The sequence below is a fragment of the Vipera berus genome, assembly GCF_964194415.1.
Source record: "Vipera berus genome assembly, chromosome: 3".
Classification (NCBI taxonomy): Eukaryota; Metazoa; Chordata; class Lepidosauria; order Squamata; family Viperidae; genus Vipera; species Vipera berus.
The window spans coordinates 46,398,273-46,418,941 of record NC_138204.1 but is presented as its reverse complement, the minus strand read 5'-3'; the positions used below and the strand labels follow the sequence as shown (position 1 = coordinate 46,418,941).

General features: G+C 38.8%; 1 protein-coding gene across 1 annotated transcript in view; it reads right to left on the bottom strand.

The window, feature by feature from the left end:
* Positions 1-20,669, bottom strand: part of PIK3C2B (phosphatidylinositol-4-phosphate 3-kinase catalytic subunit type 2 beta) — a 100,083-nt gene that overhangs the window by 14,919 nt on the left and 64,495 nt on the right. The window contains exons 14-21 of the mRNA XM_081322261.1: positions 19,302-19,413; positions 12,240-12,382; positions 7,519-7,707; positions 7,046-7,139; positions 5,140-5,234; positions 2,554-2,734; positions 1,236-1,343; positions 847-939 (exon numbers count right to left, since the gene is read on the bottom strand). Coding sequence (XP_081178387.1) covers positions 847-939; positions 1,236-1,343; positions 2,554-2,734; positions 5,140-5,234; positions 7,046-7,139; positions 7,519-7,707; positions 12,240-12,382; positions 19,302-19,413 — 1,015 coding nt within the window. The remainder of the gene's footprint in view (positions 1-846; positions 940-1,235; positions 1,344-2,553; positions 2,735-5,139; positions 5,235-7,045; positions 7,140-7,518; positions 7,708-12,239; positions 12,383-19,301; positions 19,414-20,669) is intronic.

Genomic DNA, 20,669 nt, shown 5'->3' with positions numbered 1-20,669 from the left:
CAAAAGCACGATATAAAGCAGACTATTTACAGGGCTTTTAAATAATTAATATTAGGAGAAAGTTATTAGACATCTTTCCTCTTTTAAAAACATGCAATGTAACCTAAATCTGTATTCACTTTTAAAAAATGTGTCTACCCCAACTTACCCCAGAATCACAATCACGTCTCTAACAGTTGCTCTGAAACTGGGGGTGGGGGTGGGGAGTTTGAAAACAGCATCACATGGACAAGAGAAAATCCGGATATATGCTTGATTATAACTGCACAGATACACTTGTGAATATAGCAATGTGTATAGTTAGCCTTGCTCCCTTTCTGCTTTGGCTCCAACCATTACAGGAACATAGCACTGCAAAGTCAACAGTTGGGAATGTAGTCCTCAGGCTAAGATCCATGCCATGTGGATTCTAGCTTAATAGCAAACTCGACAGCTAGCTTTTATTATAGTACAGGTAGTCCTCAACTTACAACAGTTCATTTAGTGACCATTCAAAGTTACAACGGCACTGAACAAAGTGACTTATGACCATTTTTCACACTTATGACAGTTGCAGCATCACCATGGTCATGTGATTTACGTTCAGATGCTTGGCAACTGGCTCATACTTATGACTGTTCCAGTGTCCCAGGGTCAGGTGATTATCTTTTGCGACCTTCTGACAAGCAAAGTCAATGGAGAAGCCAGATTCACCTAACAACTGTGTTACTAATTTAACAACTGCAATGATTGACTTAACAAACATGCCAAGAGAAGTCATAAAATGGGGAAAAACTCACTTAACAAATGATTTTAATATAACAATCATCTTCCTTAAAAGCTAAACTACTCCAGCCTAATGCTTACCTTAAAAATAACACGGATATTTTCCCCAAGGGGGTCTACATTCTGGAAAGAGAGCTTCAGAGGGACAGCATTTGAATTGAAATAGGAACAATCCTGCAAGCAAAGACAAATGGAGACCAAAAATGGGAGGTGATTAGAATAACTAATGTTACAATCAAGCATCATAGCAATATGGGAGATGATCCCTAGCATTGGGAGAAGAATTACTATGCAATGCAGATTTAGGATCAGATCAAAGGTATTGTGTTATTCCTCATGGATATTACTATTGCCCAAGTAAAACAAAGCCACCAGAAATAATAAGGTAGGTTAAGTGATGTAAGCCAATTATTTTCATACTAAAGAGGTAAGATGTGGTATAGCAAATTATTATGTAGTCAACAACATACTCTGGGCACAATTCCTTTCACCAGCAGGCTGGGGCTAAGTGGCAGTCGACAGGAGCCATTGACATTGAAGAACTGTTTGACATCGTCTAGTCCCTCACGAAGGATCACCTAAAGGAAAAACAAAACAAAACTGTAAGCTCTTAACTGCAGCTTACTACAAGTCCCTTTCCAGTCCCTTTTCAACCCAGGTCATTTTTCACTTCTACAAAGCATTTCTCCATAAAGTGTCTGCTCTTGTCATTAGCTTGAGGGAGCATTGCTCCCCCGAGAACTTCGGATGGCCCCAGATCTCCGGTCCTTTCGTCGCGACCTAAAGACATACCTTTTCCAACTGGCCGACCTGGACTGACGACGGGGTTTTTAATTTTGTTTTAATTTTTATTGGTTTTTAGTGGGGCTTTGTAAAATTTAATCTCTTTTAATATTTGTATTCATTGTTTTTATTGTTGTTTTATTGTTGTTAGTCGCCCTGAGTCCTTCGGGAGATAGGGCGGCATACAAGTCCCATAATTAAATTAATACAGTGCGAAACTTGGCTGAAACAAGCCACAACATCATGAAAAGTTCTAAATAATTAGATCTATGGACAACTTTGAAAAAAAAATCTTGAAATAGTTTACAAGTAGCCCTTCTTATTTGTGAACTCATCAGACCAGTCCTTATTACTTTTGATGAGCAATTTTATATATTCATAGCTTTGAACTAAGCTACACATGTGCCAAATCGTGAATTGACTCTTGTGCACGTGGAAAGTGGTTTCCCCCCCCATATTCTTGTTATTCACTGTTGTTCAGTTGAAATGAAGTCATTGTAAATAACAAGTCCCATTTGATCCCCAAATAGTAGCAAATTAAAATTTGTATTCAGGTATTAGTAAACTAATACTTGGATCTACCATGCAATTTCTGCTTCCAAGGGGTAAGCTTCTAAAGCACTTGCAATCTTTTGGAATGTATGTAGTTAAGACAGTGGAAAGAAGTTAGGATCCTGTTTCCATGTTGCAGTTAACCAAGACCAAAGCATACTGTACTAGATACCTATAGACATAGGTAAGAACATTAAAACGTATCTTAGAAAATAGAGGGAACATTATGCAGGGTATAAATCTTGATCAGCCGGTACTATTACATCATTTATAGCATACTGCCTTGTAAAAGAAGTTGAAACATATCTTAACTTCTTATGAGGAAGTTAGATAATTCTTTAGATAAAGATTTCCTTTTCTTCTATCATCATTTCTACTATTTGTTAAAGCACATTAAGTCTATCATTCTTATTCCCCTCTGCTCTTTCCTCCAGTCACCATAAACCCATATACCTGTCGCGATGATGGAGCAGCCTCACGGACTTGTTGAGCCAGCTTAGCCAAAGTGTTAACAAGCCAGCATTGACGGTCAAACTCCTCTCGCAGACCCTTTCCACAACAACATAACAAAGCTGCTAGCAGGTACTGGTAACGAATGCTGAACTGAGAATCTTTCAAACCATCTTTCAGAAGCCTAGGAATTAAGAAACTTTGTTATTGGAAATAGCAATGTTTTGTGTAGAATAGATCCATACTTCAAATTATCTACATTAGTAGAAGTAACTAAACAAAAGCTCTCCCTCTCTTCTCCTATGCAGACTAAGTGAACATGCTCCCTCCTTTCAATGGCTTACTCTAAAATCACATTTTATTTGCTATAAGAAAAGAAAGTGAAAATGGAAGATCAAAGGGTTTTCCAAACATTTGCATAATAGAATATAAAAATGAATAATGAGAAACATTCAAAGAGCCATTAAAAGGATTAAATATTTTGTGTTCTGGAACTGCTTAGGCATTTGATCAAATGCTTCTCAAGCTGCCAAGGAAGGAAGAAGCAAGATTTTTTTTAGTAAATTGTCAGATTCCATTAAGATAGAACTCAAAGTGAATAAGAATTACTATAGAAGAGAATATATGTAGCTCAGGGTTGAACTGTGGAGGTCTTAGCACTCTCTTCTTTTTTAAAAAAGAATGTGATTTTAATTAAGGACTTTGTTTACAATAGAAGTAATTAATATAAACTAAACATAAAGAATAGTAGGAAAAAGTAAAAAATGAAAGAAAAGAAAGAATATGATGAAGAAAAAAGAAATATATAGAGGTGACTTCTAGCCTTCATTTCAAGTATAGTGTCAACTTTGAAAAGCAGCCACGCTCATGTTCAAAGTTGACATATAGATAATTCTTCAATAAATTTACAAATATCTCTAAATCCCATATTCCATCCCTTATTCACTGTATAAGCAAATCAATAAACATTAACTTTTCAATCCTAATGTCAGCAAAAAAAAAGTCCATAAAGGATTGCCAAAATTTGGCAAATAAATGGCTTATTTTAACCTTGATCAAATAAACCAACTTTATATTTCCTCATTTTATGTCTAACAGTCTTATATTTAATTTATTCAAATATTATCATAGGATTTGATTTCTCTTCAGTTCTTGTTTTCTCATTGTCTTCAAGGCTTTAACATGTCTCTTTTGTGGATCAAATAAGAAAATATTTTCCAGGTCATTCTCTTGGTTTGTCATTTGCATTTCCCCACTAAAATCCAGCCAGTTTCTTTTCTATATCCAATAAAGCATCCTTTTCCAAATAATTCTCTTAGCCAATCATTTGTAATTCCACTTTAGGTACTTTCTCTGTCTTCAGATAAAACATGCTCCACATCTGTCATTCCCTCATTGATATGTTTTGGATATAATCTATCCATATAATCAGACATTATTACTGACACTACTGATACCATAGCTACTAGATTCTAGCTTCCAAGAAAAGCCAATTATTTTTATAGTTAATTCCAAAATATTATAGTAAAAGTCAGTATTTCAAATTTAACTGGAGCCTTAATCTGTTTTTTAACTTTCTTAGATCAAAAACTTACTTAGCTTTTTGCTATTTATTTCAAATTCTTTCTGAAAGTCAGCTTGCAATTAATTTTTCTTTGTTCAGAGGTCAAGTTAAATCATTTGGTGACTTTTTAAACTTATCATTTTGAAGAGCTCTAATAACTTTAAAATGGTTAATAGGCAGGTTCCAAGTGAAATTGCCTATTAACCATGTCCTGTTCTCCTTGCAAGGATCAGCATCTGGAGCACATGTGGGTGGTCGTCTGTTCTTTCCTTCTCTGTAGAGATTCTGAAGAAGCTCAAGGTCCTTTGACTTTTGCTATGGTCATCAACTTTGCTTTCATGAAGAAAGTTGTTAAGTGAATCACTGCTATTGTTAAATTAGTAACACAGTTGTTAAGTGAATCTGGCTTCTCCATTTGTTTGTCATAAGGTCGCAAAAAGTGATCACATGACCCTGGGACACTGCAACCATCATAAATATGAGTCAGTTGCCAGGGAGATACTGCAATGGTCATGTGAAAAACAGCCATAAGTCACTTTTTCAGTGCCATTGTAGCTTCAGTCACTGAACAAACTTGTAAGTCTGCATGAGGTTAGTTGTCTGTTTGTTGCCTCTTTACATACAGTAATTTGCTCTGCTGTTTTTCATAGTTTAGGGGTGTAAATACTATGCCCCTTTCCAAATTATCAGGGCAAACTACAACATGCCTCATCATCACTCATACTTATATGACCTACTTGGGTAATAAAATGTTTGCAAGTAAATAACCAAATTCAAAGACCATCAAGAAATCCACAGAACATGAATTATATGAAACATCCCTATGTATTATATATGTAGATAAAAATCTTTCCAAAGAACTAAGCCTAATAATTAGTGGGCAATATCCGTTAAGGAATAAAAAAAGTAGTATGGAACAACATTGTAGTCTACTAGCAACAATGCAATTAGAGTCTCCTTTTTTCCTAGCAGCAGTTATTCTCTTATGTGTCTCATTCTTTCCTCATTATGCCCACCAATATTACCAGAAAAAATAGTGGGTGATCCTTAGATCACAGATGGCTCGCTTCATAAGAAACCGCACCAAGGGACTGTCCAAGTAGCATTCATACTTGAGAGCCTAGAAAAAGAAAACAAATTGGTTTCCCAGAGGGGAAAAAAAGAGATACAAGCTATAAAATATGCATTAAGCTACAAAAGCATGGCAGTGATGCACAATGCAAGAAAATACAAATTGCTTTCCCCAATAAACTGCTTGGAAAGACCCCAAGGAGACACTCATAAACATCCATTAATGGAATGCTATTACTACATTACTCTTTACACTTAAAAAGAGGGGACACTTAAAACATGATAGCACCTTTATGATTGTACAACCAGAGTTGTTACAGCACAGTAAAAAGTAAAAAAATATTTATACATACATATCCACACACAGACCACCTTTGTCATTTTAACAACTGTAGGAGGAATAAATCCAATTGTATTATAGCTGTGGGAATATGGTACATCCAGATGTACCATACAGAAGACAATAGCTTCTTAGTGGAAAGAAGCTTTATTTTATTTTAATTTTTAAAATCTATTTTAGTTGCAGGGACAGAGAGAAAATGTTCTCAAGATCTTTCTAGCTGGGGAGAATTGAACGTTGTTTTTTTATTTATCTCAGCCTTGGAGGAGGTTAGAGTAGAAATCAATATAATTTATCTTGCACAGGCAAAATATCTCCCCAACTATCTTATTCTAGCCTCAAAAGTAAAAATAAACCTGTGAAGCTAATTTTTTATATTTTACTGCTGACCTTTGTTATGGATGATCCGGCACTGCAAAATGAGAGCTACTTGTGAACTTGCCCATCCTGTGCCAGAGCACGGAAGAAGGAAACTGAAAACTATTAACTATGAAAGCAAAAGCCCCAAACAAAATGTGTTCTGAATTCAATGCAGAATATAAAAGTATGATCTGGAAGATATGATCTACTTCAGTCATGTCAAACACAAGACCTGTGGGTTGCATATTGGCCTGCAGGGCTGCCCCAGAGACAGCAAGGGACCGGCCCACCCACACGGATGCTCCGCAGCCTGCTGCGACCACTGGGCCAGCCCTCCAGCAGTAGGCACAGCACTGGCAGCAGGTAGAGTTGGGGGGAGGCACATGATGCAGACCGCCAAATATACCTATTCCATCCTATTTTTGCTTGCGGTTTAGAGCAAGTTGCCGCTGGTCAAGCTGCTGGCAGTGCGTTGGGTATACAAGGGGAACGCGCTCCCCACGTGTGCCAAGGGCAAGACCCGCGAGGGGACCAAGATGACCAGTCGGGGCCGATGGTGTCTGGCAGCAGCCCCCCGCCCCCCCTCACCTTGCCTTGCCCCATAGTGGCAGCACCCCTGCCCCGCCCCCTGCCTTGCCTCACCTCACCCTGTGGAATGAGCTTCCCGGCCATCACTCCACCCGTTCCCCCAAACCCTGCCCAGCCTCCACAGGTGCTGTGACATGAGCAATATTGAGGTGGCTATGCCCACCCCGGCCAAGCCCACTTAGTCAGCCGTGACCACTTTGGCCATGTCCACCCAGTCAGCCACGCTCCCCCCAAGGGCAACCACAATGTTGATGCAGCCCTCAATGAAATCGAGTTTGACACCCCTGATCTACTTATAAAAATATCTGGGTTTTAGCAGACTTATTTGGTCAAAATAAGCTTATTACAACTGATTTCTCAGCATAGCAACCATCCTGAAAATTTTGGAAGCTATGACATTCCTTATCATTTAGAGAAATGCTACCCTAGGAGAACAAAAAGACATAACAATTTCCTTGCTAAACATAACCCTGTATCGAGTTGCAAGCCATTCGTAGGCATGTTCTCAAATTGATAGCAATAATTTCCCAGCTAAAGCCATGGAACTTCTTTCAATAAGCACATCGACTCACCTGTACCAACTGGGGCAGATAATCTAATAGCTCAGCATCAGTTATCGAATCAATCCACTGTACAGCCGTCCTTCTCACTTCCTGATCTGGGAACCTGCAGCCATATCAGTAAGAGAGTTTATAACAAATGTCCAAGCCCCAAAATGAGAATAATTTTCAACAATATCTATAACCCACTGAACCCCCAATATGATACCATCTCTTATAGCAATCTGTGCCACCATGCCAACCCTCCCCTCATAGCTGTTATTACAACCGCAACATGCTTTCACAATCTCACAGCCAAGAAGATGGGATTCCTCTGCTGTAGCCTATACTGTAGTACGTAATTTAAAAATAGTAATATGTAAGCAATATGAAAATCAACTATCCAGAAAAATAATACAAAATTCTCACAAATCAACCATCTAGACAAGGGGCCCACAAGGATCACCCTATTTGTTCACTGTGCACTTTGAACATTTCTTACTTACCCTGCATGTAAGAGTCCAAGGGCATCTTGATGATTCATGTATGTCCATTGTTTCAACAGGGCATAGATGTCAGGCAAGCAAGCCCACTCCCAGCTTGGGGCACTAGCAAGCAGCAGAGGCAGCGAACCCGGCTCAGAATGGCAGTAATAACGCTTCTCCCATAATCTCTTTTTGTCTGCATCAGTTAGCCTGGGATAAGAGAAAGAAACATGAGAAGCAAATAATCTCCATGTAATAACATTTACATGATTTTTTTTCACAACTATGCAATTAGACGTCTGATGGACAAAGTGAATATTTGGTTTGCTTTTAGATTAAAAGCACAGACTCACCTGTCAAGATTAGACTGCTGGCTCCTACAACTTCAAGAACTGTTTGTTGTATTGTGTTGCTACCCCCATTCTCTTCTCCATCATATTTACTAGATTATGAATGCATGAATAGGGATTGGCTTTTTTTTTAATCTCTGTATCATACTGAGAAAATGTGACATGCATTGTAGGTGACCTTAATGCTATATGCTATCAAAAGACTGTATATAAAGCCATTATGCCATTTGATCATACAATTTTTATTTGCAGAAAAATACCGTGAGATTGGTTCACAGGGGATCACAAAGATCCTGTTGCCATGTATAACCACCAGAGAGCAGCAAATTCATGTGGAAATATCCTATTCTATTTCAATTAGCAGCCAAATCATTTTCTCTCCAAGAAAGAAGACAGGATCAGATGGCTAATGAGAGACCATGAAGCAACTCCCTCTCCTATCTAATGGGATTAAAAGGACAGTCTTCCCAAAGGGCTGCTGAAGAAAAAAGCTGCAGTCAATCACCTCATGTACAAAGTTCACGAAGAAGCTGCTTCCAAGTACAGGGAGTCCTCGACTTACCACCCATTTGTTTAACGAAGGTTCAAATTTGCGACATCCTTCTAAAAAGTGACTTACTATCTGTACTTACACTAGTTGTGGGAGTGTTGTGTGATCCCAATCCCAGTTACCAGTTGGCAACTAACTGGTTGCAGCATCCTGCAGTCACTTGATGATGATTTGCAACCTTTTTTTTCCGAAGATTTCTGGCAAAAAAATGCCCTTTGAGGAAGCTGGATTCACTTAACAACCATGTGATTCACTTACTGACCACCATAAAAATTGTTATAAAATAGGTTTGACTCGATTTATGACTACAACAACTTATAATGGAAATTTTGCTCCCAATTGTGGTTCTAAGTTGAGGACTACATGTAATGGGGGTCATTCCATAGAGTAAACAATCTCCGGTCTTGCATACAACTCTGCCTTGTCCTTTCCACAATTTCACATTGACAGTTCAACAACATGCTTCTAAATGGAGTAACATAGGTTACATTTCCTGTATGAGGATCAGGATTACTCAAAAACTGCAGCAGATTGTATCTCAGAAGATCTGTTCATCCTCATTTTATGTGACTGGCAATGGTTTGTACATACTGAAGAGGAAAACATGTTCTGCCGATGCTCATAGATATTGTTTATTGTTTATATGGTCCAAATCAAATCCCACTGAAAGCAGTCCTTATGGACTGATACATTTTATGCATTTTGTAATTAAAATAATGGCTTCTATCTCTGCATCCCTGCATATCAACTAGTATATGCACATTTTATTGAAATCGGTGACCTCCTTTGGGAGAAGGGGTTGAAGCTTAAACAGCCACTCTGACCAGTGGCTATTCAGCAGTGAGGGAAAGGCCATCTCTCTCAACACATTCCAACTGAAACTCATGGAAACAGTTTCCTGGGGTGGAGACTCTTTTCCATTCCTGGGGGATCAAGCTTTCTGTGCTGTAAAGGCAGGGAAACTCTGGAGGGAGTTCATGGTTAGAATAGGCTGTGGTTAGGATCCAGATCCATCTATTTCAACCCAATTGCATTGTTACTTGAAAAAGAGGGGAAGCAGCTTGTAGAGGCCTTGGCAAAGCTAGATAGGAAGGGAAACCACATATAATAATGCTACCTCTGTTCTCAGAAGTGTTCTTTAGTTGTGTCCAGGAAATTAATTCACTGGGGCCAGAACAAAGATGGAGAGTGAAATTGTTGCCCACCCATGAGAAACTCCCACCCTAGCAATGACCCAGAACAGACAGGAAATTATGTTTGATTGCCTCCTGTGCAATATCAGGAAAGGCTAGTTTGGTCCACATTACACCACTGAACAATTGCTTCCACTTAAAATATAGAGACATTGCAAGTATAGTGGCAAAAATTTATGGAGATAGTAAAAACTTAATGGATATGATCATACCACCTAGCATAAATATCTTTCCAAAAGACATTTCAGTTAACAGCTTAGAGAAACAGGGACTGTAGTTGCTTCCAATCTACCCCTTATCTTTATAATAGCCTCTTCCATTTACTGTTTTTATAGCGCAGACAATACTCCATCTACTGAATTTCCACTGTTCTAAGTCTTGTTTCCCCCTTACTCCCCCCAACCTGATTTATGATAATGGTGGTGGTAGAGGAAGTAATAAAAATGTAATTGCAACACCAGACTGTCTAACATGAAGAGGCACAGAGCTATTAAACTTTGAAGGGCTTGTTGCCTTTAATTACAAAACTCCCTTGTTACAGGTTCACCTCATTTTAAGAGACAAGTTCCATAGAAGAACACTGTGTGTTGTAATAAAAATAATAACATGTAAGGGAATAATGGAATTTTTAGAAGAAGGGTCCTTTAAATATAGAGCAACACTAGAGCATCCAAATCTACAGAGTACACCACAAGCAAAAAAGTTAGAAATGTGTGCAGAGACTATAACTCAAGGCTACCATTATAAATTGGCCCAAGCTGGGGAATTCCCAGAATTTTCAGCCACCATGCTCAATAACTGAAAACTCAAAATAACTGAAAATAAGGTTGGAAATTCCAAGAATTGTAATTCCAAAACATTTGGAGGGCACCATATTGAAAATCTTCTCTTCAAATTCCATTTCTGATTGATGAAACCAGAACATTGGCCAGTAATGGTGAGCCTAAGAAACTTTTGTTGGCACACCAGACCTCCAGACAGTCTGAGAAACACGTGAGAGGGACTTGCTCTTACATAGTTTCTGAGGCATCCAATCACATGATTTCCTGAGGCTCAAAAGAGCAGGGCCCTTGTGACTTCCAGAAGGTTTGGAGAGGAGAGTCCCGAGGAGAATGTCCAGAGAGACCTCTTTGGTTTTGGGTGGTGAGGTGTATGACACATGACATTTGCTCATGTATGACACATGAGCAAATTCAAGGTAAGCATTGTCTTAATTTTTGACAGATCAAGCCCAAAAGGTTCACCATCACTGGTGTCGGTTCATCGGTAGTTTTTAATTTAATTCTGTGGTACTTTTATCCTTTTGAACTCTTACTGTGGGCTTTTAGCGTAGATGTTTCTCAGGATAGGAAACTTCTCTTTTTACCTTATGTTACTCTGTAAATCATTGCCTCAACATATACATATATCATAATCTTCCTCCTTCCATGAATGAAAGGGGACAACTGATGGCCCAAGTCTGGATTTCCTGTTAATGGGTGTTTCTTTCCCAAAGTATGCACCCTGAAAAAAAAATGAATGGGATTAACTCCCTTGCTGCCTGATCCAATTGAATGCACAACATGCTTTTGGGTAAAGTAAAAATAGTAGTTCCATGGGCAGTTCATGCCACCTGATCTTCCTACCTATAGGGGAAAAGATGCTATAAAACTAAGAAGGGCTGCTTAGTTCCAGTAAAAACAAAGCTGGCAGGTGGAAGAAATGATTTCTTCAACAGATATTTTGTGGAAAGGAAGCATTCTTAGTGAAAGAATGGAACCCATTCAACTCTGCATGCTTCTGAATGCTGGTTTGCAGATAAACGTCCTTGTTGGCTGTGCTTGCTGCGGACGGTGATAACTGTAGATCAAAATGTATGGAGTTCTGCAGGTTGAGAAGGCTGAAACATACAACACTGTGCCCCACTGTTCCCATAATATATGAGGCTAGCTGGGAAGAGAAACACAAACCACCTAAATATCTAACTAGCCTTGTTTAAGTAATTCTAGACAGAAAAGGGAAACATGTTAACAGCAAGATGGACACATTATCTTAAGCAGTGCTTTTTTTGTAAAAGAAAAAAGTGCCGGAACTCACACATGTCATACAACCCGCCTTGCCTACCCTACAAGGTTCCATCCAAAAAAGGTGCCGGAACTCCGTTCTGAGCGTTCTATGAGAAAAAAAGCCCTGGTCTTAAGGAGAAATGTGCAATTTTAGTTGCCTGATGGCATCTTCTGAGCTATGTTTCAAGATCTATTTTTGGGGAGAAGGGTTTCCGAGGTAAAATGGGGAGCTTAAGAGTTTGGCCATAAAAGGAGGAAAGTCATGTTAGTTTATGGTAGCAAAAAAAATTGAAGGAATTTGGCAGCACCTTTTCTAACTACATTTGATTAAAAATTACTTGGCACCTGTGTTTTTTTACTGGCAAAAAACAAAGGGCATCTGAAGCCACTTCTTGCAGAGGAAGGTGGATAGCACTTGCTTGCCACTTCCTTCTGAACAGAGAATGGGTGCTTCTGGGTAAGGAGGCAGGACTTATGCTGGAGTGGCAGTTTTCCACTCAACCTTCCTTCTCTGAGGTCATCTGGTTTACTCAAAAATATGAATATTTCAGACTGTCTTTCATCAACAGCCTGGATGGACATGGATCAGAAGCCATCCTCTCACCAATAAAGTGATTCCTTCTGCATAACCTCCTTTAGTTTCCGCTGGTCTCCCTCAAAGAGAGTGTTGAAGTTGTACTTAGGACTGAAATCTGCTGCTGGTGGGCTGGTAAACTTAATTTCAAATGATGAGCTGGGAAAGTCAATCTGCAAGAGAAAGAGAGAGGAGAATAGGACAGAGACTTGATCAGTATCCAAAAATGTTTTTTTTATATATTAGAAATGTATGCACTTGATTTATAAGGCAATCTAACTGCAAGCAATCTTTTCCCATGTCACTTCATGAAGCTAGCCTGAAAGCATCTTAGCTTTCTCTAGTTGTATTAGAATATTACCAATCTGAGTATCAATTTAGATAGCACAGAGATTGTAACACGTCTCACAGAAAAGGGGAAAAATTAGAAGCTTAAATTATTCACCTTGCTTAATTTATCCATATATCTGTGTAGTATGAACATCTACAGAATTACAAATACTGTAACTTCTGAAAAAGGTTTCTTGCAATTGAAGCAATATGTTACTGTTTTTCCATTTCCCTGGTCTCTTCCTTACCAAAACATGCAAGTTTGTTCATTAATTATTCATTTCAGAAGGTATAATGTGCAGGTCAGTATATTGACCTGAGTTACATTATGCACTGTATTTCTGAATCTAACCCATCTTATAGATTGTCTCTGGTAAAAATAGTTAACTAGTACATGGCCCCTTCCTAGTAATAGGAGTCAAGATGTAGCACTATGTATTTCCACTTAAACCATTTTAAACCAGACAATTACTGTAGCGCTTTTATACTTGTCCTTCTCTCATATTTTGTGCTTTTAAAAGTAAACTTTCTTCAAAGCAATAAAGACAGGGGCAAAAGTGATTTGAGTTGGATTAAGGTTATAGGATTAATGTAAAGCCAAGCTACCCCAGTTTCCAGTTTCTGGGAGTTGCTTGATGACTAGGAACACCAAAGAATAAACCAGGAAGAAGAATCAAAGAAAGGCTTAAAGCTAACCGCCTATCCTTTTAGCCTGACCATACTAATGTTACTAGGGAAACTGCAAACACTGAATCAAATGACTGTGCAACCAGAGACCATGCATTCAAACGGTGATTCACCATATTAGCACAAAACTAGATGAGTATTGATTTGCCAAGTTTAATCTGCACTCTGCATTTGGCGCAACCACTAATCTAGCAATACACATCACACCATATGCAAAAAGAATGTATTATTCAGCACTGAGTACGCCAACAGACCTGTCTCCACAGTAAATGCTAATCTAACTGACCACAAATGTGCAGTTGTTCCTTGTGTCCAGTCTTCCTGCAGATATGAGGCATAAAGAATCTTCTAGACAGACATATCATCTTCATGATTTCTTTTACATAAATAGGTGAAATATAAAATAATCTGTTAGACAGACAAGCAGACTAAATAAATAATTTAGGGTTTAAGTGTATGGCCCTATTTATTAAGAAGGCCCCAGAATGGTCAAGTAACTTTGGAAAACTAATGTAGCACTGTGGCTAAGAGAACGATTAACCTTTGGATTAGAATCCCTACTTTGAGTCTTTGTAATTTCACTAGAAAGTCAAAAGTAAATTTTAACTTCAATCCTCCCCTTTTCTTCTACAGTATAACAATTAGTTAATGCTAGTTTAGAATGTTGAAGAAAGAATTACAACCAGCTATAAATATGAAATTTGAATATTCATGCATTTATATAACAGATCACTTCAATAACTGCATTCTAACAATATGCAACAACACATTAAACAATTCTCACATTCCAGCATTGGCTCAAGGTATTCAATCTCAAAGATCTTCCATGAAAATTATCCTGATATGTCTCAAGATGGCCAGGAGAATAGCAGCCCCCACTTTCCTTATGGATAGGCTCTTCCAGAGAATGAGAATGTCCCCACTGAAAATGCTCACTTCTGTGTCTTATCCCACTGTACTTTCTGTTGGGTTGGTAACTTCAGTATTATTTATCTAGATTGGATAAACTGAATTTACCTGGGACTGGTGATCTCCAAAAGGCCAAGGATCTAAGCCACAGATGGAAAACACACTTGGAAATAACCTGGTAACTAATCCAGCACCTATAGTATGTGGGAAGGCAAGGTTTAGATCGACCAGTAAGCACACACATCGCTTCATTTTGCACCAAATGAAGCTTCTGAGTAGTCTTCAAACATATCCCCATGTAGAGCAAAATACAGCAATCTAAGCAAAAGGTGGCAAGGATATGAGTGAAAATTGTCAGTTTGTTCTGTTTTTGGAAAGGCTGCAACTGGAATATCAGATAAAGTTGGTCAATGTCTTTCCTTGACTCTGCCTTCAACAGCTGAATGAACCTTTATTGTCAAAGTACAACCATGTATACATTGAGATTGGCTGAGCCTCCCTTCGTGCCCCCACCCCAAACTCACAATCACCACCCGCTCCTGTAGCAAGAACTATGATTCCAAGAGGACCTCTAGATTATGAGTTTGCTCTTTTATTGTATTGTCCTAGAGTCAGTAGCTTTCTCAATTAATAGCTCCCTTGTCTTGCTTGGATTGGGATTTAATTTTTCCCCCCATTTTCCAACATAGGAGTCTGCAAGCATTGGCTCAAGCCATCTATTACATTTCCCATTCAATGCAAGGAGACGCTATATAACTTGATATTGTCCTTCCTTCCTTCCTTCCTTCCTTCCTTCCTTCCTTCCTTCCTTCCTTCCTTCCTTTCCTTCCTTCCTTCCTTTCCTTTCCTTTCTTTCCCTCCCTCTTTCTCTCTCACACACATAAAACACATGTTTAACTTGCCACAATCAACCGAATCTCTGCACCATAAGCAGAATACAAAAAATTAAAACATATTGATGATACTTCATCCCAAATTGATAGGTTACCTTCCAGTGACTTTATGTAGGTATTAAAACAGTATGAGAAAGACTAGTGCACTTCTCTAGTACACCTCATCCTGGAGCATTTGAGGGCTCAACTCTTACTGTATCTGCCCATTCTGAAAAAAGAACGATCACATTATGGTGCCCCCCACTTCCAACCCTCAGAAATGCTCCAAAAGGATACTGTGGTCAACAGTTTTGAAACAGTAAGTGAAGATAATCTTTCTTTTGCTGCCCCCTATCCCATGCCCTGAATTCCAGACAATCCACTTCTTCCAAAATACTTTGTAATTTCTCATGCTAGTAAAGTTATGCTTAAAATCCTACAAGCTAGACTCCAGCAGTATGTGGATTGAGAACTACCAGAAGTACAGGCAGGATTTCAAAGAGGCAGAGGAACTAGAGATCAAATTGCCAACATATGCTGGATCATGGAAAAAGCTAGAGAGTTCCAGAAAAACATCTACTTCTGCTTCATTGACTATGCTAAAGCTTTTGATTGTGTGGATCACAACAAACTGTGGCAAGTTCTTAAAGAGATGGGAGTACCAGACCAACTTATTTGTCTCTTCAGAAACCTATATGCGGGCCAAGAAGCAACAGTGAGAACTGGACACGGAACCACCGATTGGTTCAAAATTGGGAAAGGAGTCCGTCAAGGCTGTATACTGTCGCCCTGCCTATTTAACTTATATGCAGAGCACATCATGAGAAAGGCAGGGCTAGATGAATCAAAAGTTGGAATTAAGATTGCCGGGAGAAATATCAACAACCTAAGATATGCAGGGGAGGAAAGCCATGGCAAATCTAGACAGCACACTAAAAAGCAGAGACATCACCCTGTCAACAAAAGTGCGTATAGTCAAGGCTATGGTCTTTCCAGCTGCAATGTATGGAAGTGAAAGTTGGACCATAAGAAAGGCTGAGCGCCAAAGAATTGAGGCCTTTGAACTATGGTGTTGGAGAAGACTCCTGCGAATCCCTTGGACTGCAAGGCGATGAAACTGGTCGGTCCTAGAGGAAATCAACCCTGACTGCTCTTTAGAAGGCCAAATCCTGAAGCTAAAACTCAAATACTTTGGCCACCTAATGAGAAGGAAGGACTCACTGGAGAAGAGCCTAATGCTGGGAAAGATTGAGGGCAATAGAAGAAGGGGATGACAGAGAATGAGGTGGCTGGATGGAGTCACTGAAGCAGTAGGCGTGAGCTTAAATGGACTCCAGAAGATGGTAGAGGACAGGAAGGCCTGGAGGAACGTTGTCCATAGGGTCGCGACGGGTCGGACACGACTTCGCAGCTAACAACAACAGGTTCAAATTTGAACTCACATCCTTATTCTTTCATATTTGCCCTTTGTTTTCTGTCAGTGTCACTTTAGTTAGCTTTTTGCTCACTTCATCTTTGCAACTGCTTAGAAAATCAAATTGAAGTTAAATGTCAGTGTTTTAGGGTTGCCTCGGTCTGCCAAAGACCTTAACATTCTTGTGGAATCTGAGCCTTTTTGCTGTTATATAGATTAATAAGTTATTCCTCCGAGTTGAGGAAGATAAAAGATGGGAGATGCAATCAGGTTTTTTGTGGGTTAGAAAGTCGCAACCAGATCCAATTCTGAAAAAAGATGTGATGCCCACACAAATGCATTCTTTTTTTTATAGCATGCTCAATGCACAACTAGTAGCAGCTTTGATAAAAACAATACGTTAATTCATGAAGAATGCAATGGATTTGTAAGGAACTGTGGAAAAGTAAAATTAACTGCTCAGTTGCAGGCCAAATAAATCTATACTGAATAAGCTGGTCAGAGAACTGCAGCAGCAGGGAAGGGAAGTAAATGGAGCAAAGAAGGGTGAGGTCAGATGCTCTCATTTTTACTCCAAGTCAGTGGTGTGATATATGATATGGCCCAAGAGAGAAGGTTTTTTTTTCCAAAACCAGCCCAGCTGGATTCCCTCTCTATCTGCCAAGACTTCATTTTAACAACATCTACCTTGCCTTCCATTTCTTTTGTCCACATCCTAAGTAGCAGACTTTGCCATCTCATTTCATAACCAAAATGCTATTCATAAATACCAGTGAAAAGAACACAGGGGAGGAGAGAGAAGAAAAGATATCCACTAGAGTTGAAAAGGAGGAAGAGACAACAAAGTAATCCAAAAGGAAAAAATAGTTGTATTGAGTATTATGAATATTGGGAATCGCATAGGGCATTATAAATTACAAGGACTTGTACTTTATTATAGAATCAGAATGACTTAGGGAATCAAGAGCCAGAGAAATAGCACTGCCACTCCCTCATAAAGGAAAACAGTTCTATGAAAGAGCAAACAATTATATCGAGCTTCTTATACTCCAGCATTGTTTTTTTCCCCTCATGTATTCACAAGAAAGAGTATTAAAGGGTAACTTAATAATAATGATCTTAGGTTTCCTAAACAAAAATCCAACAGAAGAGAATAGCACGACTGACTCTCTGATTAGTAGAGGCAGAAATTTATTTGAGGTTTGCCAGAGCAAAGTTAGCTATTTGAAAAGACATTTGTTGAAGTTTATGGATACCAAGTTTTAGCTTCAGGACAGAACTAGCATCAAGGACTTTAATCACAGATTTCAAGCTATCACAACAAGTGACTCGGGGAGGTGTACATCACAGAACATCAAAACAAATTAAAAACAATTCAAACAATTCAAATGAAATATATATGGAACCAACTAGAATTCTAACCATGGATGTTAATATAGGTAAGCAATTGGGTCCTTAACACACCTGGGGCCCCAACCTGGGTGCAAAACCAAGTCTTCATGGCCTTAAGATGCTTTTTTTGTACTGAAAATGTAACAGTTTTTAAATGGCCATCTATGAACACAAATTAATCAAAGAATCATAGAGTTGGAGTGACCATGAAGGTCATCTGATCTAATTCTCTACTCAGTGCAGAATCTCCCAGAGTAGGATTTTTCAAACTGCCCTGAGAGGACTTGATGATAAACTAAAGGAAGAAAAAATTCATTCAAACACACCAAATTTTCTAAAGCTTTGCTTCATGATCAGGAGCTGTAATTTTTTAAAAAAATAAGATTTCACAGGCTGATCATATATGAAAACTCCTGCCCTAAAGCAACTTCATCCTTCTCTGCCTGATGGAGAACTCACACTTCATTTGGCAGCCTCTTCTACTGTTAAGCCATTTGTTCTGGTCTTGCCCTCTAGGGCAATACTGTGCAGACATCCGCTCCCTTTTCTATGTGGCAATCCTTGAGATATTTAAATTTAAGATATGCAGTTCTTTGAAATTAACAAGTGCAAATCTGCTTGTATTTGTGGAAAGATATGCATTCTTCTTTTATTGGGTTTGGGTAAAACACTATTCATACTAAGAGCAAATTCTCGCAACATTTTATTTTTCATTTAAATGCAGCTTCCTTCTCTTCATTCCTTGGCTCATAATGGAGTCTCTGCTTCCCTCATTCAAAAAGTAAATCCTGAAACCCAAAGAACTAATGAGGATTCCTTCAGCATTGCTATCCCTGTATCCTACTACATCATGGATAGGATAGATATGGCCCTCCAGATGATGGCATGATACTCCCACCAGTCCCACCCAGCATAGAGAGCTTTGAAAGATGCTAGTTATTTGTGTAGTGGTGATTATTTGTTATATTTGACATCCTGACTTTTCTCAAGAGCTTAATGCAGATTCTATGGGAATATCCCTTCATTTCTCCCTGCTACTACTCCCTGTGATGCAGGCTGACCCAAAGAAATCAGTAAGCATTTATGACTGAGGATTGACCAGAACTTTGGAATTCCCAGTCCTAATCTGACATCTTAATTGCTATGTTGCACTACTGTTTAAACAACATATGGAGAAGAATAGAGTCTTCATTTCTCCTTTTGAAAAACTGGACTGCTATGCTGATACTTTTGGACTGCAACTAAGATTAATCAAAGATATTCTGTTTTGAAAGTCATGCAACATAATCATCACTAAACACCTGAATAAGAACAAAATTTCCACAGGTCAGTTATTATATACTTCTGGAGAGTGGAACTCTAAATGAAGCCCAGTAGGGGTGCTTGTACTTGGATGTTTTCAATAGCAGACTGTGGACACAGTGTCATTATAACTTCCTCTTGTCTGAATTTAGGTCATAAAAACCATAACTATAGCAGGAAACTCACTTGTAGAATAACACTATCTGGCTGGTTAAAATTGGGAACACTTGATCTGGCACTAGAAGGACCTTGGGTTGCGGGCCACAAACCTAGGAGTTTCCTTCCACAGGTCAGGACTCTGTGAAGAAAAGAAGAAAAAAAACAGAAGCAAACTCACCAATAGTAGGCTGGGATCCTGTATAAAGCACATTAATTTAGAAGAGGAAGCAATTGCAGCAGAATCTACCAAAACAAACTCAAACTGCTTTCTTATACTAGCAATATTAATGTCACTGTTTGCAAGGAGGTTCAAAATGCTCATTAAAGAGGTATAGAAACAGATCTTTTATCCAAGCTTGTTGAATATAATTATTATTTGCAGGTGTAGTTGACCAATATTTATTTATTCAGACTAATGGGAATGGAGCCCAAATGAAGTATCTCCCAAAATGGTGGTCCAGCCTTTGTTGAACATATTCAGCTGAGGAAAGCTCTCCATTCTTCTGGTAATTTGGCTCCACTGTTGAACCACTGTTTTACCACAAGATAGATTATTCTAATATTTAAGAAGTTTTTTTCAGTTCCGTAAATTGACAGGTATTTATATCTTGATTTTGTGTTATACAGGACAAAATCTAAAAATAATCTTGGATTACGTTTGCAGCAAAAAACATACAGGGGAAAGTTGGCTGCTATATTTATATCTCTTGGGTAATCATACAGTCATTTGAGCCATCCTGGCCAGCTTTTTCTGGGCCACTGTTTCTTCCCTGAATGGATAGTTACCAACAAAATAGATCCAGATTAGAAGTAGGTAACTTGATGCCTGTAGGAACTAACATGCACTCAAACATTTTTCTAGAACTCACCAAGCTTCCTGACACATCTGATTTTGTAAAACATTTTTTAAAAGAAAAAATAACTCAGAAGACATCCTATTTCTTTGGAGGAATGTCTCTTGAAAATTATGCTGGGATGATAGAGCATATGGTAAGAGGGGCTAATCCACTAAAGTATTGTTTTATGAATGACCATCCCAACCATTATGGCTATTTTGTGACTTGGCAAGTCTCTCTTGGCAATCTTTTCATGGACACATGCATCACATACGCTCCCAACTCCTTATGTGTCTCCATATCTGTGGCTTAGGTCAGAGATCCCCAATGTTTTGGGCACCAGGGACCAGTTCAGTGGAGAAAGGTTTTTCCGTGGACCGGAAAGTGTGTGGTTTTGTGTGTTGCCTGCATCCCACGGATGGGGCTCTGCTTGTTTGTGCAGATCAGTTCCTGGCATGCTGCAGTCTGGTACTAGTCCACGGACCAAGTGTTGGGGACTCCTGTCTTAGGTGTTAAGCAACAAAAAGCTAACAATTAATAGGAAACATTGGGTCATTTA